At 41.9% G+C, this 22,289-nt stretch overlaps 2 protein-coding genes across 2 annotated transcripts in view; one reads left to right on the forward strand and one right to left on the reverse strand.

The window, feature by feature from the left end:
- Positions 1 to 1,626: 1,626 nt before the first annotated feature.
- Positions 1,627 to 12,578, reverse strand: LOC141162463 (nmrA-like family domain-containing protein 1). Its single transcript, XM_073648603.1, has 5 exons — positions 12,420 to 12,578; positions 11,384 to 11,622; positions 10,821 to 11,070; positions 2,009 to 2,199; positions 1,627 to 1,833 (listed from the first exon to the last, which is right to left on the reverse strand). The coding sequence occupies exons 1-5, from the start codon at positions 12,457 to 12,459 to the stop codon at positions 1,663 to 1,665; spliced, it is 891 nt and encodes a 296-aa protein (XP_073504704.1). The 5' UTR covers positions 12,460 to 12,578; the 3' UTR covers positions 1,627 to 1,662.
- Positions 12,579 to 12,660: 82 nt separating this feature from the next.
- Positions 12,661 to 22,289, forward strand: part of HMOX2 (heme oxygenase 2) — a 44,678-nt gene continuing 35,049 nt past the window's right edge. The window contains exon 1 of the mRNA XM_073648598.1: positions 12,661 to 12,802. The gene's annotated coding sequence lies outside the window, so the exon portion shown is untranslated. The remainder of the gene's footprint in view (positions 12,803 to 22,289) is intronic.

Here is a 22,289-nt window from a genome sequence, read left to right on the forward strand (position 1 = left end):
TCCTGCGATTTCTACAACCTGCATCTACTTCCAAGCTTAGGCCTTCTGATTAACCCTTAATATGTTGTAAGCATAGCAAACTGTTATCTGGACTTGTTCACACTTCAAATGCTCCTGTATCAGATACATCTTCTCTATAAACATGTTTGCTCTATATTCCTACTGCCAACAGCTATTCACTTGTTTGCAGATTAACCATAAGGGTGAATTCACACATCCATGTGAAATGTCTAAATGCTGTTCGGCCATCGCTTGGACCCATAGAGCATCACAGATCCATTCATGAATCCATGAAAGGCAGAACATTTCCTATTCTGATGCTGAGGACCAGAACAGAACATACTCAGTGGGTCCTTGTCCTGTCCGATACTAAAATCTGGCAGCACACAGACGTTCGCAGAGATGTGTGAATGCACACTTAGTCTGCTGCGAGCACAACTAACTCTGTTCTTAACTAGTTTACATTATAAACACTGCCACTGTGACATCTGTATCGGTGCTTGTCCTCCATGTTTATGCTTCTGTTGTTTGGGGTGCTGCGCGGTGACAACGTTATTTCTATATTCTCTGGGACTTGTGGTACCATCCAGGCTGGGAGCTAAGGAGTTAACTTCTGCTAGTGCTTGCTCCCTGCTTTTTAGCCTGGGTGAGACTGCAAGATGTTTAAGCTCCTGAAATCCAGCTTGCTCCCTGCTGTTTAGCCTGGGTGAGACTGCAAGATGTTTAAGCTCCTGAAATCCTGCTTGCTCCCTGCTGTTTAGCCTGGACCAGACTGCAATATATTTAAGCTCCTGAAATCCTGCTATCTACTGCCAGTTATAATTATACTAGTTCTAGTGAACTCCTGTGGGTCCAGTGAATATTTCAGATTCAGACCTTGGCCTGCTTACTGACCACTCTCCTGCTTGGTGATTTTGTCCCTTCCCATATGCCCTGGTTATGACTCGACTACCTGACCATTTTTCCTGCCATGCTGTACCACCGGCCAGGGGCTACTCCGAGGACTTAGACAAGGACCCGGTGAAAGTCCATATCCCTGTAAATTGCGAAGGCCAGCTCTCCGCTGGGATCTGATAGTCAGAGTAGCTAGTGCAAAACCTGTCCATGATTGACCTTTTTAGAGCTTCTAGGCCACAACTAACAGTGTCCTCATAACAGCGCAGTTCCTAGTCTACCATACACCTTCAGCTTCTGTGCTTGTCTACACCTCTGGCTCTGTGTCTCCTGGTATCTTGTCCTCTACTGTCTGTGGTCCAGCTTACTCCATTGTCCTGGTCTTTGCTATTCCATGTGTCATCTAGGAATTCCAGGCTGCTGTGCAGTCGTCTTGGATCCGCATGGTCACCCTGACCTGCGACTTAGTGAATCCACCTCACTACAGGAGCCCTGACAGGTGTGACATATTTTCGGGAGCCTCCCAGATGTTTCAGCAAGTAGGAAAACATGCCGGATCATCCCCTCCTAGGAAAGAGTTGGGAGACCCCCGCATGCATCAGGGGAGCAGATTCTGTTCAAAGCCATAAATTTGGTGGACACGTTTCGAATGTGTGAAATTCCCTAACAAATAACAGGAATGAGAATCTTAAAAAGGGTTAAAACTACAACAAACTCAACCAGTAAACCCGGCAGGGTGTGAAGACTTTATTGTGGGCAACAATGACATTACCACTTGAAGGCCTCCTTCTTCTCCTCCATCCACTGATGGAAACTCCTAATTTTAGGGTGCAGTTTGCGGGTGAGCTCCACATCCCTGTCAGGTTTCATCCTGTAAAATCGGAACATGTTGGCCATATGGTGGGCTCCTCCCCGTTCCTCGAATTTTTCTGGAAGAATCTAGAGGAGATAAATAGAAAACTAAAAGGATTTGAAAAAAAAAAAGTAATGGATCCCACTGGAGTCTACTGGTGAAAAGGCAGTGGCCTTTACTGGTGTCGGTGGCATAATACTGGGCATGACCACCTCTGCCTGTATACTACAGTCTTTGAATATCTCTCATGGCCACTCTCACCTTGGCATCTTTGATGATCTTCTTGCTGATCGTGGACATTATCTTGGCATATTCCTCCACCAATAACTTCCCTGCGCTCAGCCCGATGTCTTTCCCTTTGTAGCAGGATGGAGATTTCAGAATCGAAACAACGACTGGACCCAAATCTTCTACCGATATCCCATCCAGGTGAACATCACCCATCGGAAGGGCTGGAGTAACACGCAATGCAAATTTCATCAGGACATATAGATATAAAGGGCAGTATTATAGTAGTTATATTCTTGTACATAGGAGCAGTATTATAGTAGTTATATTCTTGTATATAGGAGCAGTATTATAGTAGTTATATTCTTGTATATAGGAGCAGTATTATAGTAGTTATATTCTTGTACATAGGAGGCAGTATTATAGTAGTTATATTCTTGTACATAGGGGCAGTATTATAGTAGTTATATTCTTGCACATAGGAGCAGTATTATAGTAGTTATATTCTTGTACATAGGAGCAGTATTATAGTAGTTATATTCTTGTACATAGGAGCAGTATTATAGTAGTTATATTCTTGTACATAGGGGGCAGTATTATAGTAGTTATATTCTTGTACATAGGGAGCAGTATTATAGTAGTTATATTCTTGTACATAGGAGCAGTATTATAGTAGTTATATTCTTGTACATAGGAGCAGTATTATAGTAGTTATATTCTTGTACATAGGAGCAGTATTATAGTAGTCATATTCTTATACATAGGGGGCAGTATTATAGTAGTTATATTCTTGTACATAGGGAGCAGTATTATAGTAGTTATATTCTTGTACATAGAAGCAGTATTATAGTAGATATATTCTTGTACATAGGGAGCAGTATTATAGTAGTTATATTCTTGTACATAGAAGCAGTATTATAGTAGTTATATTCTTGTACATAGGGAGCAGTATTATAGTAGTTATATTCTTGTACATAGGGGGCAGTATTATAGTAGTTATATTCTTGTACATAGGGAGCGGTATTATAGTAGTTATATTCTTGTACATAGAAGCAGTATTATAGCAGATATATTCTTGTACATAGGGGGCAGTATTATAGTAGTTATATTCTTGTACATAGAAGCAGTATTATAGTAGATATATTCTTGTACATAGGGAGCAGTATTATAGTAGTTATATTCTTGTACAAAGAAGCAGTATTATAGTAGATATATTCTTGTACATAGGGAGCAGTATTATAGTAGTTATATTCTTGTACATAGAAGCAGTATTATAGTAGTTATATTCTTGTACATAGGAGCAGTATTATAGTAGTTATATTCTTGTACATAGGAGCAGTATTATAGTAGTTATATTCTTGTACATAGGGGGCAGTATTATAGTAGTTATATTCTTGTACATAGGGGGCAGTATTATAGTAGTTATATTCTTGTACATAGGGAGCAGTATTATAGTAGTTATATTCTTGTACATAGGAGCAGTATTATAGTAGTCATATTCTTATACATAGGGGGCAGTATTATAGTAGTTATATTCTTGTACATAGGGAGCAGTATTATAGTAGTTATATTCTTGTACATAGAAGCAGTATTATAGTAGATATATTCTTGTACATAGGGAGCAGTATTATAGTAGTTATATTCTTGTACATAGAAGCAGTATTATAGTAGATATATTCTTGTACATAGGGAGCAGTATTATAGTAGTTATATTCTTGTACATAGGGGGCAGTATTATAGTAGTTATTTTCTTGTACATAGGGGGCAGTATTATAGTAGTTATATTCTTGTACATAGGGAGCAGTATTATAGTAGTTATATTCTTGTACATAGAAGCAGTATTATAGTAGATATATTCTTGTACATAGGGGGCAGTATTATAGTAGTTATATTCTTGTACATAGAAGCAGTATTATAGTAGATATATTCTTGTACATAGGGAGCAGTATTATAGTAGTTATATTCTTGTACATAGAAGCAGTATTATAGTAGATATATTCTTGTACATAGGGAGCAGTATTATAGTAGTTATATTCTTGTACATAGAAGCAGTATTATAGTAGTTATATTCTTGTACATAGGAGCAGTATTATAGTAGTTATATTCTTGTACATAGGAGCAGTATTATAGTAGTTATATTCTTGTACATAGGGGGCAGTATTATAGTAGTTATATTCTTGTACATAGGGGGCAGTATTATAGTAGTTATATTCTTGTACATAGGGAGCAGTATTATAGTAGTTATATTCTTGTACATAGAAGCAGTATTATAGTAGTTATATTCTTGTACATAGGAGCAGTATTATAGTAGTTATATTCTTGTACATAGAAGCAGTATTATAGTAGTTATATTCTTGTACATAGGGGGCAGTATTATAGTAGTTATATTCTTGCATATAGGGGGCAGTATTATAGTAGTTATATTCTTATACATAGGGGCAGTATTATAGTAGTTATATTCTTGTACATAGGAGCAGTATTATAGTAGTTATATTCTTATACATAGGGGCAGTATTATAGTAGTTATATTCTTGTACATAGGGGCAGTATTATAGTAGTTATATTCTTGTACATAGGAGCAGTATTATAGTAGTTATATTCTTGTATATAGGGGGCAGTATTATAGTAGTTATATTCTTGTACATTGGGGGCAGTATTATAGTAGTTATATTCTTGTACATAGGAGCAGTATTATAGTAGTTATATTCTTGTACATAGGGGCAGTATTATAGTAGTTATATTCTTGTACATAGGAGCAGTATTATAGTAGTTATATTCTTGTACATAGGAGCAGTATTATAGTAGTTATATTCTTGTACATAGGGGGCAGTATTATAGTAGTTATATTCTTGTACATAGGGGGCAGTATTATAGTAGTTATATTCTTGTACATAGGGAGCAGTATTATAGTAGTTATATTCTTGTACATAGAAGCAGTATTATAGTAGTTATATTCTTGTACATAGGAGCAGTATTATAGTAGTTATATTCTTGTACATAGAAGCAGTATTATAGTAGTTATATTCTTGTACATAGGGGGCAGTATTATAGTAGTTATATTCTTGCATATAGGGGGCAGTATTATAGTAGTTATATTCTTATACATAGGGGCAGTATTATAGTAGTTATATTCTTGTACATAGGAGCAGTATTATAGTAGTTATATTCTTATACATAGGGGCAGTATTATAGTAGTTATATTCTTGTACATAGGGGCAGTATTATAGTAGTTATATTCTTGTACATAGGAGCAGTATTATAGTAGTTATATTCTTGTATATAGGGGGCAGTATTATAGTAGTTATATTCTTGTACATTGGGGGCAGTATTATAGTAGTTATATTCTTGTACATAGGAGCAGTATTATAGTAGTTATATTCTTGTACATAGGGGCAGTATTATAGTAGTTATATTCTTGTACATAGGAGCAGTATTATAGTAGTTATATTCTTGTACATAGGGGCAGTATTATAGTAGTTATATTCTTGTACATAGGAGCAGTATTATAGTAGTTATATTCTTGGATATAGGGAGCAGTATTATAGTAGTTATATTCTTGCACATAGGGGGCAGTATTATAGTAGTTAGATTCTAATACATAGGAGCAGTATTATAGTAGTTATATTCTTGTATATAGGGGCAGTATTATAGTAGTCATATTCTTGTACATAGGAGCAGTATTATAGTAGTTATACTCTTGTACATAGGGGCAGTATTATAGTAGTTATATTGTGGTACATAGGGGGCAGTATTATAGTAGTTATATTCTTGTACATAGGAGCAGTATTATAGTAGTTATATTCTTGTACATAGGAGCAGTATTATAGTAGTTATATTCTTGCACATAGGGGGCAGTATTATAGTAGTTATATTCTAATACATAGGAGCAGTATTATAGTAGTTATATTCTTGTATATAGGGGCAGTATTATAGTAGTCATATTCTTGTACATAGGAGCAGTATTATAGTAGTTATATTCTTGTATATAGGGGCAGTATTATAGTAGTCATATTCTTGTACATAGGGGCAGTATTATAGTAGTTATACTCTTGTACATAGGGGCAGTATTATAGTAGTTATATTGTGGTACATAGGGGGCAGTATTATAGTAGTTATATTCTTGTACATAGGAGCAGTATTATAGTAGTTATATTCTTGTACATAGGAGCAGTATTATAGTAGTTATATTCTTGTACATAGGGGGCAGTATTATAGTAGTTATATTCTTGTACATAGGGGGCAATATTATAGTAGTTATATTCTTGTACATAGGGGCAGTATTATAGTAGTTATATTCTTGTACATAGGAGCAGTATTATAGTAGTTATATTCTTGTACCTAGGGGGCAGTATTATAGTAGTTATATTCTTGTACATAGGGGCAGTATTATAGTAGTTATATTCTTGTACATAGGGGCAGTATTATAGTAGTTATATTCTTGTACATAGGGAAAGTATTATAGTAGTTATACTCTTGTACATAGGGGCAGTATTATAGTAGTTATACTCTTGTACATAGGGGCAGTATTATAGTAGTTATATTGTGGTACATAGGGGGCAGTATTATAGTAGTTATATTCTTGTACATAGGTGCAGTATTATAGTAGTTATATTCTTGTACATAGGGGCAGTATTATAGTAATTATACTCTTGTACATAGGGGCAGTATTATAGTAGTTATATTGTGGTACATAGGGGGCAGTATTATAGTAGTTATATTCTTGTACATAGGGGCAGTATTATAGTAGTTATATTCTTGTACATAGGGGCAGTATTATAGTAGTTATATTCTTGTACATAGGGGCAGTATTATAGTAGTTATATTCTTGTAGGAGCAGTATTATAGTAGTTATATTCTTGCACATAGGGGGCAGTATTATAGTAGTTATATTCTTGTACATAGGGAGCAGTATTATAGTAGTTATATTCTTGTACATAGGGAGCTGTATTATAGTAGTTATATTCTTGTACATAGGGGCAGTATTATAGTAGTTATATTCTTGTACATAGGGGCAGTATTATAGTAGTTATATTCTTGTAGGAGCAGTATTATAGTAGTTATATTCTTGTACATAGGGGCAGTATTATAGTAGTTATATTCTTGTAGGAGCAGTATTATAGTAGTTATATTCTTGCACATAGGGGGCAGTATTATAGTAGTTATATTCTTGTACATAGGGAGCAGTATTATAGTAGTTATATTCTTGTACATAGGGAGCTGTATTATAGTAGTTATATTCTTGTACATAGGAGCAGTATTATAGTAGTTATATTCTTGTACATAGGGGGCAGTATTATAGTAGTTATAGCCTTGTACATAGGGGTCAGTATTATAGTAGTTATATTCTTGTACATAGGCGCAGTATTATAGTAGTTATATTCTTGTACATAGGGGGCAGTATTATAGTAGTTATATTCTTTTACATAGGAGCAGTATTATAGTAGTTATATTCTTGTACATAGGGGGCAGTATTATAGTAGTTATATTCTTGTACATAGGGGCAGCATTATAGTAGTTATATTCTTGTACATAGGAGCAGTATTATAGTAGTTATATTCTTGTACATAGGGGGCAGTATTATAGTAGTAATATTCTTGTACATAGGAGCAGTATTATAGTAGTTATATTCTTGTACATAGGGGCAGTATTATAGTAGTTATATTCTTGTACATTTGGGGCAGTATTATAGTAGTTATATTGTTGCACATAGGAACAGTATTATAGTAGTTATATTCTTGTACATAGGGGCAGTATTATAGTAGTTATATTCTTGTACATTTGGGGCAGTATTATAGTAGTTATATTGTTGCACATAGGAACAGTATTATAGTAGTTATACTGTTGTACATAGGGGGTAGTATTATAGTAGTTATATTCTAGTACATAGGAGGCAGTATTATAGTAGTTATATTCTTGTACATAGGGGGCAGTATTATAGTAGTTATATTCTTGTACATAGGAGCAGTATTATAGTAGTTATATTCTTGTACACATGGGCAGTATTATAGTAGTTATATTCTTGTACATAGGAGCAGTATTATAGTTATATTCTTGTACATAGGAGCAGTATTATAGTAGTTATATTCTTGTACATAGGAGCAGTATTATAGTAGTTATATTCTTTTACATAGGGGGCAGTATTATAGTAGTTGTATTTTTGTACATAGGATAAGTATTATAGTAGTTATATTCTTGTACATAGGAGCAGTATTATAGTAGTTATATTCTTGTACATAGGAGCAGTATTATAGTAGTTATATTCTTGTACATAGGGGGCAGTATTATAGTAATTATATTCTTGTACATAGGGGCAGTATTATAGTAGTTATATTCTTGTACATAGGGGCAGTATTATAGTAGTTATATTCTTGTACACATGGGCAGTATTATAGTAGTTATATTCTTGTACATAGGAGCAGTATTATAGTTATATTCTTGTACATAGGAGCAGTATTATAGTAGTTATATTCTTGTACATAGGAGCAGTATTATAGTAGTTATATTCTTGTACATAGGGGGCAGTATTATAGTAATTATATTCTTGTACATAGGGGCAGTATTATAGTAGTTATATTCTTGCACACAGGAGCAGTATTATAGTAGTTATATTCTTGTACATAGGAACAGTATTATAGTAGTTATACTATTGTACATAGGGGGAGTATTATAGTAGTTATATTCTAGTACCTAGGGGGCAGTATTATAGTAGTTATATTCTTGTACATAGGGGGCAGTATTATAGTAGTTATAGCCTTGTACATAGGGGTCAGTATTATAGTAGTTATATTCTTGTACATAGGCGCAGTATTATAGTAGTTATATTCTTGTACATAGGGGGCAGTATTATAGTAGTTATATTCTTTTACATAGGAGCAGTATTATAGTAGTTATATTCTTGTACATAGGGGGCAGTATTATAGTAGTTATATTCTTGTACATAGGGGCAGCATTATAGTAGTTATATTCTTGTACATAGGAGCAGTATTATAGTAGTTATATTCTTGTACATAGGGGGCAGTATTATAGTAGTAATATTCTTGTACATAGGAGCAGTATTATAGTAGTTATATTCTTGTACATAGGGGCAGTATTATAGTAGTTATATTCTTGTACATTTGGGGCAGTATTATAGTAGTTATATTGTTGCACATAGGAACAGTATTATAGTAGTTATATTCTTGTACATAGGGGCAGTATTATAGTAGTTATATTCTTGTACATTTGGGGCAGTATTATAGTAGTTATATTGTTGCACATAGGAACAGTATTATAGTAGTTATACTGTTGTACATAGGGGGTAGTATTATAGTAGTTATATTCTAGTACATAGGAGGCAGTATTATAGTAGTTATATTCTTGTACATAGGGGGCAGTATTATAGTAGTTATATTCTTGTACATAGGGGGCAGTATTATAGTAGTTATATTCTTGTACATAGGAGCAGTATTATAGTAGTTATATTCTTGTACACATGGGCAGTATTATAGTAGTTATATTCTTGTACATAGGAGCAGTATTATAGTTATATTCTTGTACATAGGAGCAGTATTATAGTAGTTATATTCTTGTACATAGGAGCAGTATTATAGTAGTTATATTCTTTTACATAGGGGGCAGTATTATAGTAGTTGTATTTTTGTACATAGGATAAGTATTATAGTAGTTATATTCTTGTACATAGGAGCAGTATTATAGTAGTTATATTCTTGTACATAGGAGCAGTATTATAGTAGTTATATTCTTGTACATAGGGGGCAGTATTATAGTAATTATATTCTTGTACATAGGGGCAGTATTATAGTAGTTATATTCTTGTACATAGGGGCAGTATTATAGTAGTTATATTCTTGTACACATGGGCAGTATTATAGTAGTTATATTCTTGTACATAGGAGCAGTATTATAGTTATATTCTTGTACATAGGAGCAGTATTATAGTAGTTATATTCTTGTACATAGGAGCAGTATTATAGTAGTTATATTCTTGTACATAGGGGGCAGTATTATAGTAATTATATTCTTGTACATAGGGGCAGTATTATAGTAGTTATATTCTTGCACACAGGAGCAGTATTATAGTAGTTATATTCTTGTACATAGGAACAGTATTATAGTAGTTATACTATTGTACATAGGGGGAGTATTATAGTAGTTATATTCTAGTACCTAGGGGGCAGTATTATAGTAGTTATATTCTTGTACATAGGGGGCAGTATTATAGTAGTTGTATTCTTGTACATAAGATAAGTATTATAGTAGTTATATTCTTGTACATAGGAGCAGTATTATAGTAGTTATATTCTTGTACATAGGAGCAGTATTATAGTAGTTATATTCTTGTACACATGGGCAGTATTATAGTAGTTATATTCTTGTACATAGGAGCAGTATTATAGTTATATTCTAGTACATAGAAGCAGTATTATAGTAGTTATATTCTTGTACATAGGGGGCAGTATTATAGTAGTTATATTCGAGTACATAGGGGGCAGTATTATAGTAGTTATATTCTTGTATATAGGAGCAGCATTATAGTAGTTATATTCTTGTACATAGGGGGCAGTATTATAGTAGTTATATTCTTGTATACAGGAGCAGTATTATAGTAGTTATATTCTTGTACACAGGAGCAGTATTATAGTAGTTATATTCTTGTACATAGGAACAGTATTATAGTAGTTATACTCTTGTACATAGGGGGAGTATTATAGTAGTTATATTCTAGTACCTAGGGGGCAGTATTATAGTAGTTATATTCTTGTACATAGAGGGCAGTATTATAGTAGTTATATTCTTGTACATAGGAGCAGTATTATAGTAGTTATATTCTTGTACATTTTTATACCTAAATGAAACTCCTTTCCGTCGTCACTCTTCTGTGGTTTGAACTCGTGCAGCAGGTTCTCGTAGTAGAAAGCTACTCGGACACTTGTCATGGGACAACCAATTTCTCGGAAATACTCTTCTACCTCTCCTTTACTGTCAAAGTGAGGCACGTGCAGCTTTCCCCCGGTGGTCTTCTTCACATTTTCCAGTCCGCTGTAGACTACCAGTTCCAGATTTAGGCGTTTGCACAGATCCGCTACCAATTTTCCCTGTAACACAAACAATACAAGGAAGGATATTCTTATTCTTTGATACAATTATTTGAGTTTTTCAGGCTCCTAAATGACAAAATGGTTCTTTTATCCTCGTTGGTGACCTGTCTTCCTTACTGCTTATGACAAAAAAAGCTAAAATACAGACACAGAGTGCAAGTAGGACAATCTGCTACAAGGGGTCACTGCGGAGCCTTAACCTCTACTCTCAGTTTGCTCCCTGGGAAGGCACATGAGCTCCTGAGACTCCTCACTTTCCTCCATGATCCTCTGGCTGCAGTTTTCCTGCATGGTCTCCTCATTATCTCACCTGGATAATTTCTTTGTCCTTCTTAGAGCCTTCGAAAGCATTGGTGACTACGAAGGCCCCATACGCCCCGCTCAGGGCGGCCTCCAGGCTCTTCTCATCGTCCAAGTCCGCGGACACGACCTCCGCTCCGGCCTCCTTTAGCTTTGCAGCTGCCGGTTTGCTGGTGTCTCGAGTCACAGCCCTGACCGCAAAGGTGCCATCATCCAGGAGAGCGGAAGCGACCGATCCACCCTGAGCTCCTGGGGAGAGAGGGGAACACACAAGAAAGGCTAAACTAAAAATATGTTATGGTCCTGGTGGACATTTGGAGTGAATGAAGTCCCTCAGCCTCACAGCGTGGGTCCCTGATATGAGCTACGTCTTTAGCCATGAGGTCAATGATAAAATACTGTCTTACTGCAGCCACCACTAGAGGGAGCTCTGGAGCAGTCTGTATACAGTCCTATCACTGGCCTCTTCCTGCAGCCACCACTAGAGGGAGCTAAGGAGCTGTCTGTATACTGTCCTATCACTGGTCTCTTCCTGCAGCAACCATCAGAGGAAGCTCAAGAGCTGTATGTATAGAGTCCTATCACTGGCCTCTTCATGCAGCCACCACTAGAGGGAGCTGTGGAGCTGTCTGTATACAGTCTTATCACTGGTCTCTTCCTGCAGTCACCACTAGAGGGAGCTCTGGAGCGGTCAGTATATAGTCCCATCACTGTGCTCTTCCTGCAGCCAGCACTAGAGGGAGCTCTGGAGCTGTCTGTATACTGTCCTATCACTTGTCTCTTCCTGCAGTCACCACTAGAGGGAGCTCTGGAGCAGTCTGTATATAGTCCTATCACTGGCCTCTTAATAAACCCACCACTAGAGGGAGCTCAGGAGCTGTCTGTATATAGTTCTATCACTGGCCTCTTCCTGCAGCCACCACTAGAGGGAGCTCAGGAGCAGTCTGTATACAGTCCTATCACTGGGATCTGTGTGCATGGTGTCACCAGCGTGGATGGGGTAGAGCTTGTGCGCTCTGTGGTCCGGTAGTTAGTAATTGACTTACCTGTGGCTCCGAAGACCACGACTACCCTCTTCCCGGCCATGGAGCACTGGGTCAGTACAGATTGGTGGATATGAATCCTTCTGCGTCTTCTCCTCCGCTGTCTTCTCTCTTATAGTCGATTGCTGTGACTCAGCCGAACAAACAATGCCCAGGTGCAGGCGGCACAGAGGGGTGCAGCTCATTTTTGAGATCGGTCCAGCCAACCAGATCCACGATTCATAAGTCTCCAGTATTTACTGAGGAGCCCAGAATACGGCTACAAATAATCCCTCCACCCCGAAACCGAGCTCCGGGATCCGACCTCAGATTGTCCTTAGTTGACCCGCACGGATATCAGCGACATACCACAAGGCCGACAGCCAGCCGAAATCTGCGCAAAACAGGTTGTCACAGCTCTGACCAACACTGGTGGGGACCAAACACCCGATACTCCAACCAGAGCCTGTGTGTGATACTGTCTGCTGAGCCGTGTATCTAATCCTATCCTGTGTGATACTGTCTGCTGAGCCGTGTATCTAATCCTATCCTGTGTGATACTGTCTGCTGAGCCGTGTATCTAATCCTATCCTGTGTGATACTGTCTGCTGAGCCGTGTATCTAATCCTATCCTGTGTGATACTGTCTGCTGAGCCGTGTATCTAATCCTATCCTGTGTGATACCGTCTGCTGAGCTGTGTATCTAATCCTATCCTGTGTGATACTGTCTGCTGAGCCGTGTATCTAATCCTATCCTGTGTGATACTGTCTGCTGAGCCGTGTATCTACTCCTCTCCTGTGTGATACTGTCTGCTGAGCCGTGTATCTAGTCCTCTCCTGTGTGATACTGTCTGCTGAGCCGTGTATCTAATCCTCTCCTGTGTGATACTGTCTGCTGAGCCGTGTATCTAATCCTCTCCTGTGTGATACTGTCAGCTGAGCCGTGTATCTAATCCTCTCCTGTGTGATACTGTCTGCTGAGCCGTGTATCTAATCCTCTCCTGTGTGATACTGTCTGCTGAGCCGTGTATCTAATCCTCTCCTGTGTGATACTGTCTGCTGAGCCGTGTATCTAATCCTCTCCTGTGTGATACTGTCAGCTGAGCCGTGTATCTAATCCTCTCCTGTGTGATACTGTCAGCTGAGCCGTGTATCTAATCCTCTCCTGTGTGATACTGTCTGCTGAGTTGTGTATCTAATCCTATCCTGTGTGATACTGTCTCCTGAGCCGTGTATCTAATCCTCTCCTGTGTGATGCTGTCTGCTGAACCGTGTATCTAATCCTATCCTGTGTGATACCGTCTGCTGAGCCGTGTATCTAATCCTCTCCTGTGTGATGCTGTCTGCTGAACCGTGTATCTAATCCTATCCTGTGTGATACCATCTGCTGAGCCGTGTATCTAATCCTCTCCTGTGTGATACTGTCTGCTGAGCCGTGTATCTAATCCTCTCCTGTGTGATACTGTCTGCTGAGCCGTGTATCTAATCCTATCCTGTGTGACACTGTCTGCTGAGCCGTGTATCTAATCCTCTCCTGTGTGATACTGTCTGCTGAGTTGTGTATCTAATCCTATCCTGTGTGATACTGTCTCCTGAGCCGTGTATCTAATCCTCTCCTGTGTGATGCTGTCTGCTGAACCGTGTATCTAATCCTATCCTGTGTGATACCATCTGCTGAGCCGTGTATCTAATCCTTTCCTGTGTGATACTGTCTGCTGAGCCGTGTATCTAATCCTCTCCTGTGTGATACTGTCTGCTGAGCCGTGTATCTGATCCTCTCCTGTGTGACACTGTCTGCTGAGCCGTGTATCTAATCCTCTCCTGTGTGACACTGTCTGCTGAGCCGTGTATCTAATCCTCTCCTGTGTGATACTGTCTGCTGAGCCGTGTATCTAATCCTATCCTGTGTGATACTGTCTGCTGAGCCGTGTATCTAATCCTCTCCTGTGTGATACTGTCAGCTGAGCCGTGTATCTAATCCTCTCCTGTGTGATACTGTCTGCTGAGCCGTGTATCTAATCCTCTCCTGTGTGATACTATCTGCTGAGCCGTGTATCTAATCCTATTCTGTGTGATACTGTCTGCTGAGCCGTGTATCTAATCCTATACTGTGTGATACTGTCTGCTGAGCCGTGTATCTAATCCTCTCCTGTGTGATACTGTCTGCTGAGCCGTGTATCTAATCCTCTCCTGTGTGATACTATCTGCTGAGCCGTGTATCTAATCCTCTCCTGTGCGATACTGTCTGCTGAGCCGTGTATCTAATCCTATCCTGTGTGATACTGTCTGCTGAGCCGAGTATCTAATCCTCTCCTGTGCGATACTGTCAGCTGAGCCGTGTATCTAATCCTCATGTGTGATACTGTCTGCTGAGCCGTGTATCTAATCCTCTCCTGTGCGATACTGTCTGCTGAGCCGTGTATCTAATCCTCTCCTGTGCGATACTGTCTGCTGAGCCGTGTATCTAATCCTATACTGTGTGATACAGTCAGCTGAGCTGTGTATCTAATCCTATACTGTGTGATACAGTCAGCTGAGCTGTGTATCTAATCCTATCCTGTGTGATACTGTCTGCTGAGCTGTGTATCTAATCCTCTCCTGTGCGATACTGTCTGCTGAGCCGTGTATCTAATCATCTCCTGTGCGATACTGTCTGCTGAGCTGTGCATTTAATGATCTAGTGATCCACGTAGTATAATGCACCACATAGTCCTCTATATAGTATAATGCACCACATAGTCCTCTATATAGTATAATGCACCCCCATAGTCATCCATGTAGTATAATGCACAGCCCATAGTCATCCATGTAGTATAATGCACCACATAGTCCTCTATATAGTATAATGCACCCCCATAGTCATCCATGTAGTATAATGCACAGCCCATAGTCATCCATGTAGTATAATGCACAGCCCATAGTCATCCATGTAGCATAATGCACAGCCCATAGTCATCCATGTAGTATAATGCACAGCCCATAGTCATCCATATAGTATAATGCACAGCCCATAGTCCTTTATTAAGTATAATGCACCCCCATAGTCATCCATGTAGTATAATGCACAGCCCATAGTCATCCATGTAGTATAATGCACTCCCCATAGTCACCCATGTAGTATAATGCACAGCCCATAGTCATCCATGTAGTATAATGCACAGCCCATAGTCCTTTATTAAGTATAATGCACAGCCCATAGTCATCCATGTAGTATAATGCACTCCCCGTAGTCCTCCATGTAGTATAATGCACAGCCCATAGTCATCCATATAGTATAATGCACAGCCCATAGTTCTCCATGTAGTATAATGCACAGCCCATAGTCCTCCATATAGTATAATGCACAGTCCATAGTCCTCCATATAGTATAATGCACAGCCCATAGTCCTCCATATAGTATAATGCACTCCCCATAGTCGTCCATGTAGTATAATGCACAGCCCATAGTCGTCCATGTAGTATAATGCACAGCCCATAGTCATCCATGTAGTATAATGCACAGCCCATAGTCATCCATGTAGTATAATGCACAGCCCATAGTCCTCCATGTAGTATAATGCACTCCCCATAGTCCTCTATATAGTATAATGCACAGCCCATAGTCCTCCATATAGTATAATGCACTCCCCATAGTCGTCCATGTAGTATAATGCACAGCCCATAGTCATCCATGTAGTATAATGCACTCCCCATAGTCCTCTATATAGTATAATGCACAGCCCATAGTCCTTCATGTAGTATAATGCACTCCCCATAGTCGTCCATGTAGTATAATGCACAGGCCATAGTCCTCCATATAGTATAATGCACTCCCCATAGTCGTCCATGTAGTATAATGCACAGCCCATAGTCCTCCATATAGTATAATGCACTCCCCATAGTCGTCCATATAGTATAATGCACAGCCCATAGTCCTCCATGTAGTATAATGCACAGCCCATAGTCCTCCATGTAGTAGAATGCACTCCCCATAGTCCTCCATATAGTATAATGCACAGCCCATAGTCCTCCATGTAGTATAATGCACAGCCCATAGTCCTCCATATAGTATAATGCACAGCCCATAATCATACATGTAGTATAATGCACAGCCCATAGTCCTCCATGTAGTATAATGCACAGCCCATAGTCCTCCATGTAGTATAATGCACAGCCCATAGTCCTTCATATAGTATAATGCACAGCCCATAGTCCTCTATATAGTATAATGCACTCCCCATAGTCATCCATATAGTATAATGCACAGCCCATAGTCATCCATGTAGTATAATGCACAGCCCATAGTCATCCATGTAGTATAATGCACAGCCCATAGTCATCCATGTAGTATAATGCACAGCCCATAGTCATCCATGTAGTATAATGCACAGCCCATAATCATACATGTAGTATAATGCACAGCCCATAGTCCTCCATATAGTATAATGCACAGCCCATAGTCCTCCATGTAGTATAATGCACAGCCCATAGTCCTCCATGTAGTATAATGCACAGCCCATAGTCCTCCATGTAGTATAATGCACAGCCCATAGTCCTCCATGTAGTATAATGCACAGCCCATAGTCCTCCATGTAGTATAATGCACAGCCCATAGTCCTCCATGTAGTATAATGCACAGCTCATAGTCATACATGTAGTATAATGCACAGCCCATACTCATACATGTAGTATAATGCACAGCCCATAGTCCTCCATATAGTATAATGCACTCCTCATAGTCCATACATGCAGTATAATGCACAGCCCATAGTCCTCCATGTAGTATAATGCACTCCCCATAGTCCTCCATGTAGTATAATGCACTCCTCATAGTCCATGCATGCAGTATAATGCACAGCCCATAGTCCTCCATGTAGTATAATGCACAGCCCATAGTCATCCATGTAGTATAATGCACAGCCCATAGTCCTCCATATAGTATAATGCACTCCTCATAGTCCATACATGCAGTATAATGCACAGCCCATAGTCCTCCATGCAGTATAATGCACAGCCCATAGTCCTCCATGTAGTATAATGCACAGCCCATAGTCATCCATGTAGTATAATGCACTCCTCATAGTCCATACATGCAGTATAATGCACAGCCCATAGTCCTCCATGTAGTATAATGCACAGCCCATAGTCCTCCATGTAGTATAATGCACAGCCCATAGTCCTCCATGTAGTATAATGCACAGCCCATAGTCCTCCATGTAGTATAATGCACAGCCCATAGTCATCCATGTAGTATAATGCACAGCCCATAGTCCTCCATATAGTATAATGCACAGCCCATAGTCCTCCATGTAGTATAATGCACTCCTCATAGTCCATACATGCAGTATCATGCACAGCCCATAGTCCTCCATGTAGTATAATGCACAGCCTATAGTCCTCCATGTAGTATAATGCACAGCCCATAGTCATCCATGTAGTATAATGCACAGCCCATAGTCCTCCATATAGTATAATGCACTCCCCATAATCCTCTATATAGTATAATGCACTCCCCATAGTCGTCCATGTAGTATAATGCACAGCCCATAGTCGTCCATGTAGTATAATGCACAGCCCATAGTCATCCATGTAGTATAATGCACAGCCCATAGTCATCCATGTAGTATAATGCACAGCCCATAGTCGTCCATGTAGTATAATGCACAGCCCATAGTCATCCATGTAGTATAATACACAGCCCATAGTCATCCATGTAGTATAATACACAGCCCATAGTCATCCATGTAGTATAATACACAGCCCATAGTCATCCATGTGTAACGGGTCTGGGAGGCGGAACCTCTGAGCTACTATACAAGGGGGCAGTCCTTGTAAGGGAGCGGGTGGCGACCAGGGAAGACGGGCAGGAGGTCACAGCAGGTGACCGGGACAGTCTCTGAGTGAACGGGCTGGAGGTCACGGCAAGTGACCGGGGCAGTCTCTGGATGAACGGGCAGGAGGTCACGGCAAGTGACCGGGGCAGTCTCTGAATGAACGGGCAGATGGTCACGGCAAGTGACCGGGGCAGTCTCTGGATGAACGGGCAGATGGTCACGGCAAGTGACCGGGGCAGTCTCTAGGTAAAGGGTTGGTACGACCTGTGGCGGCTGATGATAGACGTGGGCTCCCAGGTGAGCAGGCGAGAGTCTCTGGATGAACGGGTGGTCACAGCATGTGACGGCGGAGCCTCCAGGAAGACCAACAGACAGGCGGCAGATGAGCGCTCCCAGGTGAGCGGGCAGAAGTCTCTGGACAGGCGGGTGGTCACAGCACGTGACGGCAGAGCCTCCAGGTAGGCTAGCAGACAGGCAGCAGATGAGCGCTCCCAGGTGAGCGAGCAGGAGTCACTGGACAGGCAGGTGGTCACAGCACGTGACAGCGGAGCCTCCAGGTAGACTAGCAGGCAGGTAGCAGGTGTGTGCTCCCAGGTGAGCGGGCAAGCTGGTCCATAGACAGACTGACAGGAGTTGGAAGGCAGACCGTCGGACCTCGGGCAAGCAGGCAGGTGGCTGATGTGCGCTCCCAGGTGAGCGGGCAGACTGGTCCTTAGACAGACTGACAGGAGTAGTAAGGCAGACCGTCGGACCTCAGACTAGCAGGCAGGTAGCAGATAATCAGGCAGGAATCTGGCAGGTAACTGGCAGGTAACTGGCAACGGGACCTGAGGGCTGAAGCAGAGTAGTAAACAGTGCAACAACATTGCTCGGGCACCTCCATTTTGGAGGAGGTGCCTTATATATGGTGAAGTCCTCCGGCCATTGGCCGGGGACTCCTTAGGACGGCGCGCGCGGCCCCTTTAAGAGGGAGGGAGAGCGCGCGCGCGCCCTAAGCACAGTGGCCGGGAAGGAGCGCGCGCTGCCAGCAGAGCGGGAGGAGGACGCCGGGCACGGAGCAGGGAGGTGAGGGGAACAGCGTCCCTGCCTAGCAGAGGGCAGGGACGCCGGCACTACAGTACCCCCCCCTTTAGGCCCCCCCTTTTTTAGGCCAGACAGAAATTTAGCTAGGATAAGAGGGGCATGGATGTTCTCCCGGGGCTCCCACGTTCTCTCCTCAGGACCAAACCCCTTCCAATCTACCAGAAAAAAGGTTTTTCCTCTTACCCTTTTGGTGGCAAGAATGTTCTCTACCTCAAACTCGTCCTCAGCAGAAACCGGAGCAGGAGGCGTACCTGTAGACTTGGAAAAAGAGTTAAGTACCACAGGTTTGAGGAGAGATACATGGAAGGAGTTAGGGATCCGTAAGTTGGCCGGGAGTTTCAATTTATAGGCCACCGGGTTGATCTGACTGATGACCTCCAGAGGACCGATGAACCGAGGCCCTAACTTGTAAGAAGGTATCTTGAGTCGGACATATTTAGACGAGAGCCAGACTTTATCTCCAGGACGAAATTGTGGAGGATCCAGGCGTTTTTTGTCAGCGTGTCTTTTCATCCGTTCGGACGACTGAAGGAGTGCGGATCGGGTACTCTCCCAAATGGAGGAAAATTTGCTAACGAGAGATTCCGCAGCCGGGTTGTCCACAGAGGTGGAGACAGGAAAAGGAATCCGAGGATGCTGACCGAAGACTACAAAAAACGGGGATTTGGAGGAGGATTCGCTCTCGTGATTGTTATAGGAGAACTCGGCCCATGGTAGGAGATCCACCCAGTCAGAATGATGGGCATTAACGAAGTGCCGGAGGTAACTGGTCAGGTTCTGATTGATCCGCTCCACTTGACCATTGGACTGTGGGTGGTAAGCGGAAGAGAAGTCCAGGGTGACGTCTAGCAGTTTACAAGTGGCTCTCCAGAAACGTGAGGTGAACTGTACCCCACGATCCGACACGATGTGGAGGGGCAGGCCATGAAGACGGAAGATGTGGCGGATAAAGTCTTTAGCCAGCTCGGGTGCAGACGGGAGGCCAGGCAGGGGAATAAAGTGAGCCATCTTGGAAAAGCGGTCAGCGACCACCCAAATGACCGTACAACCGGCAGAGACGGGGAGATCAGTTATGAAGTCCATAGCAATATGCTGCCAGGGGGCAGCAGGCACAGGAAGCGGAAGAAGGCGACCGACTGGCAGGTGTCTCGGGACTTTGTTGCGGGCGCAGGACACACAGGCAGAAACAAAGTCTATTACGTCCTTGTGCAGGGTAGGCCACCAGTAGTGCCGGGCAATAAGCTGGAGGGTCTTTTTCTGACCGGCGTGGCCAGCTAGTTTAGACGAGTGACCCCAGTGTAGGATCTTCTCCCGATCAGGTACTGATACGAACGTCTTACCGGGAGGGAGACGATTTAGGCTCACTGGAGCCACCTGCATTACTCTGGCGGGATCGATGATATGTTTAGGTTCTTCCTCGAGATCGGACACCAGAAAGGATCGGGACAAGGCATCTGCTTTGACGTTTTTGTCAGCCGCGTGAAAATGAAGAACAAAATCAAAGCGAGCAAAAAACAAGGACCACCGGGCTTGGTGCGGGTTAAGTCTCTGGGCATGCTGGAGGTAAGCCAAGTTCTTGTGGTCAGTGTAAATTATTACCGGGTGAAGAGCCCCCTCGAGTAGGTAACGCCACTCCTCCAATGCCAGTTTGATGGCCAATAACTCTCGGTCTCCTATGGAATAGTTGCGCTCAGAAGAGGAGAAGAGTTTGGAGAAGAAGCCACAAGTTACCATTCTCCCGGAAGATGATTTTTGAGTAAGTACCGCTCCGGCTCCAGAGGAGGAGGCGTCAACTTCCAGGAAGAACTGCTTGTTGCCGTCCGGGCGATGCAGCACCGGGGCGGAAGAGAAGGCCTGTTTTAGGGAAAGAAAGGCCTCCTCTGCTTCGGGCGGCCACTCTTTGGGATTAGTACCCTTACGGGTGAGCGCGGAAATTGGGGCAGTCCGGGAAGAGAAGTGTGGTATGAAGAGGCGGTAGTAGTTGGCGAAGCCCAGGAATCGCTGAATGGCCTTCAACCCCTCCGGTCGAGGCCATTTCTCGATGGCAGACAGTTTCTCTGGATCCATTCGTAGGCCGGTCTGAGAAATAATGTAGCCCAAAAACGGAAGCGAGGTCTGCTCAAAGAGGCACTTCTCGTATTTAGCGAACAGGTGATTCTGCCTGAGCCTGAGCAGGACCTGACGAACGTCCCTACGGTGAGTCTGGAGATCCGGAGAGAAGACCAAGATGTCGTCCAGGTACACCACTACGCAGGAGTAGAGAAGGTCCCGGAAGATGTCATTGACCAACTCTTGAAAGGCGGCAGGAGCGTTACAGAGACCAAAGGGCATTACCAGATATTCATAGTGGCCGTCCCGGGTGTTGAATGCCGTCTTCCATTCATCCCCCTGACGGATACGAACCAGGTTGTACGCCCCACGGAGGTCCAGTTTGGTGAAGATTCTAGCCCCCCTCAGACGATCAAATAACTCCGGAATGAGCGGAAGGGGGTACTTATTCTTCACCGTGATCTGGTTAAGGCCTCTATAGTCTATACAGGGACGGAGAGAGCCGTCCTTCTTTTTGACGAAAAAGAAGCCTGCTCCCGCCGGGGAGGTAGATTTCCGGATGAATCCCCGGGCCAGATTCTCCTCAATATATTCGGACATCGACCGGGTCTCAGCAGCGGATAAAGGATAAATACGCCCACGGGGAGGAGTAGTACCAGGTAACAGGTCGATAGGGCAGTCGTATGGTCTATGAGGAGGTAGTGTCTCTGCTTCCTTTTTATTAAAGACATCAGCATAAGACCAATAAGGAATCGGAAGTCCAGGTAGATTAGCTGGGGTAGGAGAAGGACGGACGGGATGGACGGGAACCAGACAAGTCTTATGGCAGTCCTGTCCCCAGCGAAGGACTTCTCCGGTCTGCCAGTCAAGCACGGGTGCATGTCTCTGGAGCCAAGGTAGGCCTAGCAAGAGGGCGTGAGAGAGTCCAGGCAGAACATGAAAGGAGATA

The sequence above is a fragment of the Phyllobates terribilis genome, unplaced genomic scaffold, assembly GCF_046119375.1.
Source record: "Phyllobates terribilis strain yellow unplaced genomic scaffold, ASM4611937v1 Scaffold_9__5_contigs__length_417890890, whole genome shotgun sequence".
Classification (NCBI taxonomy): domain Eukaryota; kingdom Metazoa; phylum Chordata; class Amphibia; order Anura; family Dendrobatidae; genus Phyllobates; species Phyllobates terribilis.

Excerpts from the sequence above, each read along its gene's own strand:
- LOC141162463 (XM_073648603.1), bottom strand. The coding sequence starts at position 12,459 with ATGGCCGGGAAGAGGGTAGTCGTGGTCTTCGGAGCCACAG. Across the intron at positions 2,200-10,820 it reads CGGAAAGGAGTTTCATTTAG|CCCTTCCGATGGGTGATGTT; the intron begins GTATAAAAATGT and ends GTGTTACTCCAG. Across the intron at positions 1,834-2,008 it reads AGATCATCAAAGATGCCAAG|ATTCTTCCAGAAAAATTCGA; the intron begins GTGAGAGTGGCC and ends TATCTCCTCTAG.